The sequence below is a fragment of the Hyla sarda genome, chromosome 2 (assembly GCF_029499605.1).
Source record: "Hyla sarda isolate aHylSar1 chromosome 2, aHylSar1.hap1, whole genome shotgun sequence".
Classification (NCBI taxonomy): domain Eukaryota; kingdom Metazoa; phylum Chordata; class Amphibia; order Anura; family Hylidae; genus Hyla; species Hyla sarda.
In genome coordinates, this window is record NC_079190.1 from 177589506 (window position 1) to 177602493 (window position 12988).

The 12988-nt window shown below is 41.4% G+C and overlaps 1 protein-coding gene across 8 annotated transcripts in view; it reads left to right on the forward strand.

The window, feature by feature from the left end:
* The window catches only part of MCF2L (MCF.2 cell line derived transforming sequence like), a 307099-nt gene that overhangs the window by 148481 nt on the left and 145630 nt on the right, over positions 1–12988 (forward strand). Inside the window, exons 2-3 of one of the 8 annotated variants that reach the window (XM_056555798.1) lie at positions 10485–10613; positions 12744–12882. The exons of the other annotated variants lie outside the window; for them this stretch is intronic. Coding sequence (XP_056411773.1) covers positions 10602–10613; positions 12744–12882 — 151 coding nt within the window. The 5' untranslated portion in view covers positions 10485–10601. The remainder of the gene's footprint in view (positions 1–10484; positions 10614–12743; positions 12883–12988) is intronic. 8 annotated transcript variants of the gene reach the window in all.

Sequence of the window (12988 nt, forward strand, 5' to 3'; positions counted from 1 at the left end):
CTTTTCTGACCACGGTGCTCTCTACTGACACCTCTGTCCATGTCAGAAACTGTCTAGAGCAGGAGAGGTTTGCTGTGGGGATTTGCTCCTACATTGGACAGTTCATAAAATGGATAGAGGTGTCAGCAGAGAGCACTGTGGTCAGACAGAAAGGAAATTAAAAAAGAAAAGAACTTCCTCTGAAGTATACAGCAGCTGATAAATTCTGGAAGGATTACGGTTTTTAAATAGAAGTAATATACAAATCTGTTTAACTTTCTAGTACCAGTTGATAAAAAAAAAATGTTTTCCAGCAGAGTACCCCTTTAAGCGCCAGTCAGTACCACATGTACCTTCCGTTCCTGTTCCTAAACTAAGTTCGAGTCACGCTGCTAGGATATGTATGTCTACACTGTCTTAACCTTCAAGAAAGGGAGAATTTTTAAGAAAGGATTAGTTGCACAAGGACCTCTCTTTTACTGGTCTATTTTGGCCTACGGTGGGGGCAATGCCTGACTGTTTGCAAAGTTAGAAAGGACTGATGCAGAAAGGTCATTGCTTAAAGGTCTATAATCAGAAATGAGGAGACACCTAGAACTATTATGAACAAAATATATAATAGATATTATAGCAAGTTGAATTCCTGTCTACACACCCATTATTAGAATATCATAACTTGTAATGCTCTGTGCGCCATGTTTATCAACTTGGAACATTTTCAAGAGCTATGTGCAAATGTCCTTATGTTTGTTATGAAATACAGAACTAGATTATATGCTGCATTGGTGAGACATTACAATATTAAGTACTTTAGTCAGAATATCCTTTCCTACTACATGTTGACAGGTAGAATAGATCAGGTTAGCAGGTAACTATTTGGCATGATGGATAAATTGCAGAAAATTATTTAGATTGTAGTAATCAAATATACGAATTGCGTAAGAAAGGGAAAGGGCTAAAAAAAATGTTTTTACCATGTGAAATTACATGACCTAAACAATGGTAAGGGTATGCTGGAAGTTACAAGTGACTACAGTCCTGATGGGTCATAGTAAAAATACACAATGATATCAAAGACTCACATGTAACCTCTTCTCTTTAGTCTTTTACTTCTTCATCTTGTCCAGACCACTGTGACTTCTCCCAGCTAGAAATTCTCTATGCAATGCCACACACTGTACCATCTGAATATAATACTGCCACACACTGTACCCTCTGAATATAATACTGCCACACACTGTACCCTCTGATATACTACCACACACAGTACCCCCTGAATGTAACCTTGCCACACACTGTACCGTGTGAATATAACCCTGCCAAATACTGTACCCTTTGACTATAACCCTGCCACAAATTGTGCCCCCTGGATATATTGCTGCCATACACTGTGCCCGCTGAATATTATACTGCCACACAGTATTCCTCTGAATAGTATACTGCCACACACTATGCACTCTGAATGTAATAGTGCATAATGTGATACTACATGGTGGCTTAAGAGGGGCTGTTAGGGACTACAGAGGAGGTGCTGTTAGGAGATACAGATTAAAAAGACACATAGAGGGGGGCTGTTAGGCCTAAAGAGGAACATGGTGGTTAAAGTGGTGCTGTTAGGAGCTACAGAGAAACTTGGCAGCTAGAGAATATTAGGAGCTGCAGAGCAAAATGGCACCTAGAGTAGTGATATTTGGGCTACAGAGGAACATGGCAGCTAAAGAGGTACTGTTAGGTGCTACAGAGGAACATGACACCTATGCAAGTTGGACATATTATCGCTATACATATTACCATGATACTGTTACCAACCAAATCCTGTATAGGATGTAGGTAAACAAGAAGAATGGTCAGAAAAGATAAGTGCAAGATAATGCAACTTGGATGTAAAAAACCCAAGGATAGAATATGTGCTACAATCCTATCCTCAGCATCTGGGGAAAGGGATTTAGGGATCGTTATTTCAAAAGACTTAAAGATAGGCAGACTATATAATAGAGCAGCAGGCAATGCAGGGAGAGGTATTAGCAGTAGAAAGAGGGAAGTGCTTATGCCACTGCACAGACCACTGGTGAGACCTCACTTGGGGTATTGTGCGCAGTACTAGAGACTGTATCTCCAGAAGGATATAGATACTCTAGACAGTTTAGAGAAGAGCTACCAACCTAGTACATGGATTGCAGGATAAAACTTACCAGGAAAGGTTAAAGACCTTAACATGCATAGATTGGAAGAAAGAAGAGACAGAGGGGATATGATAGAAACTTTTAAAGGCATAAAGGGAATCAACTCTGTTAACCCCTTAAGGAACAAGGACGTACCAGTACGTCCTGAGTCCTTTCCCTTTCTACAACGCGGGGCCACGACGTGGCTAATAGCGCGCGGCAGTGATCGCGGTGCCGCGCGCTATTAACCCTTTAGACGCGGCGTTCAAAGTTGAACGCTGCGTCTAAAGTGAAAGTGAAACCATACCGGTTAGCTCAGGGAGCTGTTCGGGATCGCCGCGGTGTCCTGAACAGCTGTTAGACACGAGGAGGGTCTCCTACCTTGCCTCCTCGTGTCCGATCGCCGAATGACTGCTCAGTGCCTGAGATCCAGGCATGAGCAGCCAAGCGGCTGAATCATCGATCACTGGTTTCCTATGAGAAACCAGTGATCAATGTGAAAGATCAGTGTGTGCAGTGTTATAGGTCCCTATGGGAGCTATAACACTGCAAAAAAAAGTGAATAAAGATCATTTAACACCTCCCCCATTAAAAGTTTGAATCACCCCCTTTTCCCATTTAAAAAAAAAAACAGTGTAAATAAAAATAAACATGTGGTATCGTCGTGTGCGGAAATGTCTGAATTATAAAAATATATCATTAATTAAACCGTACGGTCAATGTAGTACGCGCAAAAAAATTCCAAAGTCCACAATAGTGTATTTTTGTTCACTTTTTATATCATGAAAAAAATTATAAAAAGCGATCAACAAGTCCGATCAATACAAAAAGGGTACCGCTAAAATCTTCAGATCACGGCCCAAAAAATTAGCCCTCATACGCGGTAAAATAAAAAAGTTATAGGGGTCAGAAGATGACAATTTTAAACGTATAAATTTTCCTGCATGTAGTTATGATTTTTTTCAGAAGTACGACAAAATCAAACCGATATAAGTAGGGTATTATTTTAATCGTATGGACCTACAGAATAAAGAGTGTAATAACCAAAAAAGAGGGGCACAAAATACTGACCTATGGTCCAACCTTGTCTCTGGCATACAGAGAAAAACAAATAATACCCAAGAAAATTACACAGAGACATAAGATAGTGAAAAAGTATATATAGTCTTTATTAGTAGTGACTGATTTTAAAAACAGAATTTAAAAGGAACGACAGTGGACAGACTACTGAGGCGTCTGGATGAGGGATAGAAACAAAACTGGGCTACAGAACATCAATAAGAAATGGGAGATAATAAAGTGACCCCCATCCGGGTGTATATACATGTAAAAGGTATAGGCTGTACAAAAATATACTAGCAATTAAATACCAACATATGTAAACATATACACTCAGAATGGTTATATAGATGTAAATCCCGTATTGCACAATGCCCAGAGACAAAAAGTTTTTTGTGACCGCACCATGGAGTAAGAAAATGAATAAAGTATGCAATTATGAGAGTGATAAGCGGGTGAAAGGATAGAGAGTCCCAGGAACCGGGATAAAACATACACCAATGTTCAACAATCACCGGAATCCTGGAAAGTATGACTCAAGTATAAATCACCCATCTCACATCACAAGAGCATACAGCGGACATCTTACCCTAAAACAGAACGCCACCCCAATATGAGGATAAAGAGTGTGTGTCATTTTTACCAAAAAATTTACTGCGTAGAAACAGAAGCCCCCCAAAAATACAAAATGGTGTTTTTTTTTTCAATTTTGTCGCACAATGATTTTTTTTAACGTTTCGCTGTAGATTTTTGGGTAAAATGACTGATGTCACTGCAAAGTAGACTTGGTGGTGCAAAAAATAAGCCATAATATGGATTTTTAGGTGCAAAATTGAAAGGGTTATGATTTTTTAAAGGTAAGGAGGAAAAAAACAAAAGTGCAAAAATGGAAAACCCACTGGTCCTTAACCCCTTAAGGACCAAGGGCGTACAGGTATGCCTTTGCTCCCTGGTACTTAAGGACCAAGGGCGTACCTGTACGCCTGTGGGAATTTCTGTCCCCGCCGGGCGGGGACCAGGCCGGGGTGACTGCTGATATCTATCAGCAGGCACCCCGCGCAAATGCCGAGGGGGGTCATCAGACCCCCCCCCCCCATGTCGGTGATCGCCGCAAATCGCAAGTGAATTCACACTTGCGATTTGCGGCTATTCCGGGTCATACGGGTCTAATAAAATAAAGGGGATCGCGGATGTCCTAGACACCCACGATCCCCTTGAAGCAAAGGAGTGAGGTGGCAGGGGTGCCACCCCTCCTATCTCTGCTATTGGTGGTCTAGACGCGACCACCAATAGCAGATCGGGGGCGGGGGGCTTTACTTTCGTTTTCCCCGTTCTGCCCACCCACAATAGGCGGGGCAGGACGGGTAAACCGACAGGGACCGGCGCCGAAGATCCACTTACCCATCGGCGACGGCAGCGGCGACGATCGGCGGCGGCAGCGGGCGACGATCGGCGGAAGAAGAGGACGGCGACTACGGAAGCCGGTGAGTTACTTAGCAACATCTGGAGGGCTACAGTCTGAGACCACTATAGTGGTCTCTCAAACTGTAACCCTCCAGATGTTGCAAAACTACAACTCCCAGCATGCCCAGAGAGCTGTTTAGACATGCTGGGAGTTGCAGTTTTGCAACAGCTGGAGGTCTACAGTTTGAGACCACTGCACAGTGATCTCTATACTGTGCACCTCCAGATCTTGCAAAACTACAACTGATAGCATGCCCACACAGCAGTTTGCTGTCTGGGCATGCTGGGAGTTGTAGTTTTGCAACATCTGGAGGTCCACAGTTCGGAGACCACTGTGCAGTGGTCTCTAAACTATAGCTCTCCAGATGTTGCAAAACTGCAACTCCCAGCATGCCTAAACAGCAAACAGCTGTCTCTGCATGCTGGGAGTTGTAGTTGTGTACCTCCAGCTGTTGCATAACTACATCTCCCAGCATGCCTTTCTGCGATCAGTACATGCTGGGAGTTGAAGTTATGCAACAGCTGGAGGCACACTGGTTGGAAAATACTGACTTAGGTAGCAGAACCTAACTGAAGGTTTTCCAACCAGTGTGCCTCCAGCTGTTGCAAAAGTACAACTCCCAGCATGCACGGTCTGTCAGTACATGCTGGGAGTTGTAGTTTTGAAACAGCTGGAGGTTTGCCCCCCCCCCCCCCCATGTGAACGTACAGGGTACATTCACACTGGCGGGTTTACAGTAAGTTTACTACTTCAAGTATGAGCTGCAGCAAAATTTTCGCCGCAGCGCAAACTCCTAGCGGTAAATTCACTGTAAACCTCCGCCAGTGTGAATGTACCCTAAAAACACTACACTACACTAACACATAATAAAGGGTAAAACACTACATATACACCCCCTTACACTGTCCCCCCAATAAAAATAAAAAACGTATTGTACGGCAGTGTTTCCAAAACAGAGCCTCCAGCTGTTGTAAAACAACAACTCACAGCATTTCCGGACAGCCACTGACTGTCCAGGCATGCTGGGAGTTTAGCAACAGCTGGAGGCACCCTGTTTGGGAATCACTGGCGTAGAATACCCCTATGTCCACCCCTGTGCAATCGCTAATCCAGTCCTCAAATGCGCATGGCGCTCTCTCACTTCAGAGCCCTGTCGTATTTCAAGGAAACAGTTTAGTGCCACATATGGGGTATCTCCGTACTCGGGAGAAATTGAGCTACTAATTATGGGGGCTTTTTTTCCTTTTACCCCTTATGAAAAAGAAAAGTTGGGGTCTGCACCAGCCTGTTAGTGTAAACATTTTTTTTTTTTACACTAACATGCTGGTGTTGTCCTTTATTTTTTATTTTCACGAGAGGTAAAAGGAAAAAAAGACCCCCAAAATTTGTAACACAATTTCTCCTGAGTACGGAAATACCCCAGATGTGGGCGCAAAATGTTCTGCGGACGCACAAACAGGCTCAGGAGTGAGAGCGCACCATGTGCATTTGAGGCCTAAATTGGTGATTTGCACAGGGGTGGCTGATTTTACAGCGCTTCTGACATAAACCCCAAAAAATAAATACCCACATGTGACCCCATTTTGGAAACGACACCCCTCACAGAACGTAACATGGAGTGTAGTGAGCCTGAACACCCCACAGGTGTTTGACAAATTTTCATTAAATTTCGATGGGAAAATGAAAAAAAAAATTTTTTTCACTAAAATGCTAGTGTCACCCTAAATTTTTCATTTTCACAAGGGAAAATAGGAAAAAAGCCCCCCAAAATTTGTAACCCCATTTCTTCTGAGTAAGAACATACCCCATATGTGGATGTAAAGTGCTCTTCTGGCGAACTACAATGCTCAGAAGAGAAGGAGCACCATTGGGATTTTGAGAAAATTTGTCCGGAATTGAAGGCCACTTGTGTTTACAAAGCCCCCATGGTACCAGAACAATGGACCCCCCCCCCCACATGTGACCCCATTTTGGAAACTACACCCCTCATGTAATGTAGGGGTACAGTGAGCATTTATGCCCACAGGTGTCTGACAGATTTTTGGAACAGTGATCCGTGAAAATGAAAAATGTCATTTTCCATTTGCACAGCCCACTGTTCCAAAGATCTGTCAAACGCCAGTGGGGTGTACATGCTCACTTCACCACTTATTAAATTCTGTGAGGGGTATAGTTTCCAAAATAGGGTCACATGTGGGGGGGTCCACTGTTCTGGCACCACAGGGGGCTTTGTAAATGCACATGGCCCCTGACTACCATTCCAAACGAATTCTCTTTCCAAAAGGTCAATGGTGCTTCTCCTCTTCTGAGCATTGTAGTTCGCCCGTAGTGCACTTCAGGTCAACTTATGGGGTACCTCCATATTCAGAAGAGATGGGGTTACAAATTTTGGGGGGTATTTTCTGCTATTAACACTTGCAAAAATTTGAAATTTGGGGGGAAACACACATTTATTTATTTTTTACATATGCAAAAGTCGTGAAACACCTGTGGGGTATTAAGGCTCACTTAATTCCTTGTTACGTTCCTCAAGGGGTCTAGTTTCCAAAATGGTATGCCATGTGTTTTTTTTTTTTTTTTTTTTTTTGCTGTTCTGGCACCATAGGGGCTTCCTAAATGCAACATGCCCCCCAAAAACCATTTCTGAAATACGTACTCTCCAAAATCCCCTTGTCGCTCCTTCGCTTCTGAGTCCTCTACTGCGCCCGCCGAACAATTTACATAGACATATGAGGTATGTCCTTACTCGAGAGAAATTGGGCTACAAATATACATTTTATACAAGTATACATTTTCTCCTTTTACCCCTTGTAAAAATTCAAAAATTGGGTTTACAAGAACACGCGAGTGTAAAAAATGAAGATTGTGAATTTTCTCCTTCACTTTGCTGCTATTCCTGTGAAACACCTGAAGGGTTAAAACAGTTTTTATAATGGGGTCATTTGTGGGGTATTTCTAATATGAAGACCCTTCAAATCCACTTCAAACCTGAACTGGTCCCTGAAAAATAGTGAGTTTGAAAATTTTGTGAAAAATTGGAAAATTGCTGCTGAACTTTGAAGCCCTCTGATGTCTTCCAAAAGTAAAAACGCGTCAATTTTATGATTCAAACATAAAGTAGAGATATTGGAAATGTGAATTTAAAAAAAATGATTTGGAATATACATTTTCCTTACAAGCAGAGAGCTTCAAAGTTAGAAAAATGCAAAATTTTCAAATTTTTCATAAAATTTTGGGATTTTTCACCAAGAAAGGATGCAAGTTACCACAAAATTTTACGACTATGTTAAAGTAGAATATGTCACGAAAAAACAGTCTCGGAATCAGAATGATAACTAAAAGCATTGCAGAGTTATTAATGTTTAAAGTGACAGTGGTCAGATGTGCAAAAAACGTTCTGGTCCTAAGGCGTAAAATGGCCTGGTCCTTAAGGGGTTAAAGGGGTATTCCAGGCAAAACCTTTTTTTATAGATATCAACTGGTTCCGGAAAGTTAAACAGATTTGTAAATTACTTCTATTAAAAAATCTTAATCCTTCCAATAGTTATTAGCTTCTGAAGTTTTCTGTCTAACTGCTCATTGATGATGTCACGTCCCGGGAGCTGTGCTTGATGGGAGAATATCCCCATAGGAACTGCACAGCTCCCGGGACGTGAGTCATCAGAGAGCAGTTAGACAGAAAACAACAACTCAACTTCAGAAGCTAATAATTATTGGAAGCATTAAGATTTTTTAATAGAAGTAATTTACAAATCTGTTTAACTTTCCGGAGCCAGTTGATAAAAAAACGTTTTGGCCTGGAATACCCCTTTAAGGGGTTAAGGAGGAGAGAATATTTAAAAGAAGAAAGACTGCCACAAGAGGACATAGTTTTTAATTACGGGAAAGAGCAAAGGTTTATATAATATCAGGAAGTATTACTTTACTGAGAGCGTAGTGGATGCATGGAATAGCCTTCCTGCATAAGTGGTAGCTGCAAATACAATGAAGGAGTTTAAGCATGTATGGGATAGGCATAAGGCTATCCTTCATATAAGATAGGACCTGTGACTCATGATAGTAACCAGAATATTGGGCAGACTAGATGGGCCGAATGGTTCTTATCTGCAGACACATGTTTCTATACTGAGACCAAAATTACCAATAATACCAGTATACGAGGAGGAATATTATCACCATCATACTGTTACTGACCAAATCCTGTATACTGAGACCAATAATACCAGTATACAAGGAGAAAAGATTCCTTCTAGAGTGATCATATAGTGATAGATATTAGATTTGAAGTGATTAGATACAGTTAGGTTCTAGTGACTCACAAGTCATGTGTTCTCAGATTGGAGTCATTCACTTTCCTTTTTCTTATCCATCTAGCTTAGACCCTCATGATGATTTCTTCCAGCCACAAAACTCATCTCCACAGAAACTGCAAGACAAAATGTTAGGCTCTGTACTTTTCCAGCACCTATAATGCCCCAAAATAATGCCCCAAACAGTAAGAATATCCCCTTGGTGTCCCACACAGTGGAGTGGGTAGATAAGTGGGTTGGGAAAGAGTAAGTAGGTCCACCCCATTAAGTAGTTAGGTCACTCCAGTAGGTAGACATGTCACTCCAGTAGGTAGACATGTCCCTTCATGTTGTCTCCCTAACTTCTTTGATGTGTGCCCTGTGTATGCTCACTGTATTCCTTAGTGATTGTCTCTTAGATTTTGCTTTTTAATTCTGTAGACTGTGCAGGACGTTATTTGTAGGACAGCCCAATATCATGTGATGGGCATTCAGTTCTAAGAGAAGTCTATAACTTGTGACATTCAGCAGATATCACTAGATGGGATGTGTGCAGATGTTCTCTCTGGCTTTGGCAGACAGGATAATTGCTGTAATTATTCAAGACAAAATGCAGCTCGGTGTGGTCCGGATATGATGCAGGTAAAAGTGGACATGTCAGTGCTGTCTTTCAGCAGTAGACTTAAGTGACAAGCGATTTCCTTCACGTACTGATGTTGAGCACACATGATCTCATTCTCCACATCAGCACACTTACCCGTACTTTCTTGCTTTCCTTGAGAGTCAGAGGGGTTAGCTGCATCACACTGAGCTGTGTAGACTATGTGTAGACTCAGCACCGAACATCTAATCGTATTAACCATGGTATGGATTTAAATGAAATAAATACACCATATACTTATGCTGAATGGTGGCATCCATGGTCAGAGGCCAGAAGAAGCACGATCCCCGTGCGAACCGGCTGCTGTCGCCACCTAGCTGTACCCTAGCACCCTAGCAGTGCCGAGCTACCATCTTATTGTGTACATTAAATCTACCATGCCCAATTGCTTTGTCATATTTTCTACATTTTTAAACATAGATTCTGCCTAAGTTTCTCCATGCAAGTCCGGAAAGAAACAGTGGTTGATTTAAGTCACTAGGTCTATGGCATCTCTGTCTAAGTAAAGAATACTGCCCTGGATGTTCATGCACTAATTCCTCAGCGCTGTCATGAAACATTCATATTAGTTTTTGTGACATATTCAACTTTTTGTGACAGACCATGTCTTTCCAATAAATTCAACTGATGTAAGAGAGACTATGTGTACCTGAGAGCAGATCCTGTATGTGTTACTGTAAATCTACATATCCACAATTATAGCCACAGTTGAGTGTTCAGTGTGGGTTTTCGGCTGTGGATTTGCGTTCATATAAGCGTTCACATAAGATTTGCGTTCACATATTCCATAGAAAATCCACAGTGGACCCGTACTGTGTGAAAGCATCCTAACAGAAGTCAAAAGCACTTATTTCCGTTCTCACCCTCAGAAAAATCCATCTTACAGACACCACTAGGAAGAGCTAAGGAGGTAATGGCATACTGTCATACTATTGATTCCAATATACAGTGGTAGTTGCAGCTGCATAGACATCCATCATGTCAACATGGCTTTAAAGGTAAGGCCTTCTTGCATACATCATTAAGGGATCTTAGAAGCTGACTGCATACTGTTTTACCAGACAACTCATGTTCATATTTTGTGTAACTAGATATTGTATTTAAAAGATCATACATGAAATAAGGCACAGTACAGAGAAACATGTCTTACACTTTTTATGTCTTCTATATGTCATTCAAGTTATATTTATAACTCTTTAAGGGAATCTGTCAACTCAGAGCTGCAGTCCTAGGATTGTAGTTCATAGGGTGATAAAGCAAATGTTCCTTAGCTGAAGGCTGTGTGCAAAGTTATAAAATCTTGTTTTCCTTCCAAGCTTAAGAGTTGCAGAGGCTGTGCTGAGCTGCAACAGGCACACAACTTCTCCCTACTCTGTATGAATGATGCGCAAGGCAATTTTTGAGAAATGGGGGATGGAGAAGGCATGCATGAAAATACCTGGTATTGTTTGTTTTATTATTTGTTGATCCCTATAAAGTGTCTGTATATGTCTGCATCTCTGAGCATGATAAAGAACAGATAGAATCCCTTTAAAGAGTACCTGTCACCAAACTAAACTTTTAATATATTGTTCTTTATGTAATTATAAGACACTTTGCTATTTACTTGCTGTTAAAATTCTCAATCTTTATATGTTTTTAATGTGATTGAAAAAACGGCCACTAGGTGTCTCTGTTCTGTTTCCTGTGCAAGTCAGACAGTTAGTTTGGTCTCCACCCGGACTTACAGAAGTCCAAACTCAGGAAGTGCATGCGGGGCATGGCAAGGCACAGCTCTCACAGACTTCAGTGATGTTGCGCCTGCTGGAGAACACCCACTTTCTTCTGCTGGGAGCTCAGACAATGTGAGCAAAGGGAACTGTATGATACAGAGCTTTTTAGAGCTCAGAATTTTTTTAGGGCAGGAGGGGTGTTAGAAGTAGTAAGAGAATATAATCTGAGTTAGTTTAGAAAATATGGTTTGATGACAGGTACTCTTTAATAAAACAGACTGCTGCAGTAGGGTGGCATGGGCAAATCTATAGCCATAGCAGCTGCAGTGGGGCCCAGAGGTCGAGGGGGACACTCAGGTCCAAGGACATTGTACATTTTGTTGAGAATAACAATTTAGTGGCTGTCTTCTATCTAACATAACTATAGTTCTCTGATTTAATGGAATACTATCCATACCTTTAACTACTAGTTCTTATGCTACAGTTTTGGTTTGATATCATTAGGTGGTTGGGGTCCATCTTAATTTTGCAATGGGGCCCTATGATTTTTAGTTACTCCCCTGCCCACTAGTATCTTTGTATTCATGATTCCTGCTGAGCTGATCATAAATTGAAAAACATTTTTAAAATTTTTGTTTCGTACCTAAAGTGTTTCTATAACCAGTACCCACCGTTTTATTAGGAGTTTCTATTTTGGCACAATCTAATATATAATAAATAGAGACATTCTACAAGTGATTCAGCAGCAGCAGTGTTATCCCACAAACAAGATCAGCTCGGAGCCTCATATCAATTATTAAGTCCCAGAGAACGCTGATGGATGGTCTGTCTAGTATTAACCATCTGCATTCAGCGCTCGTCAATTATTAGTTAGAGCAGCCTATAACCATTCATTTCATACAAGCAGTTTATGACTGTATTAAAAAACGACTATGTATAATACAATCTGCAGAGATATCTCCAGACTGTATCAAAGCATCTGATGTCAGAGTTCACTAGAAAGGACAGCTGTCTATTTTACCAAATATTTCCTTAGGGTAGAGGAATGGCTTTACTTGTGAGGTCGATAGTTAGTAAATGAAGGGCCCCTCTAGGGAGGTTTGTGACGGCTATCAGTAGGAGGCTTTTCATCGAGTTGTAAAGGAAATTGTGTTAGAAACACTGCTTGAGGCTCAGCAACTATTATCAAACACGTATCTGTAAGTGGTGATGAGGTATGAAGCCTGGGTAGGGTTCAGCCTTCACTACAACTGTCTTTTCTGGTCAGAAATGAAGGTGTTGTACCTTGTCAGACCGTCACGCCAGCCCAGCTGAAAAACATACTAGCTTTGCGTGTAATTTGAAGAAAGGTATTGTATCCTCACTGCTTGGCTTCTACTGAAAGGCAGAGTTTGGTGCTCTCTTTGTACTTTTCAGACCAACTTGCAGAGAAATAGGTCACATAGTAGAGGAGAGCCATATAGGAAGCCTGTGTGGATCAACATGACATTAAGCCTCATCTCCTTGCTATGTAAGGAAATCTCCGAACTATGGCTGCTTCTGAAGAAAAGGACAGGTGTGTTGTTTTTCCTATTTTTATTAACGCTTTGAGGTTGACCTCTTTGTTTCCATGTAGTCTGCATGTCGTGTAGCGCTGTGTAAGATCTGTTAAGCTGGCCATA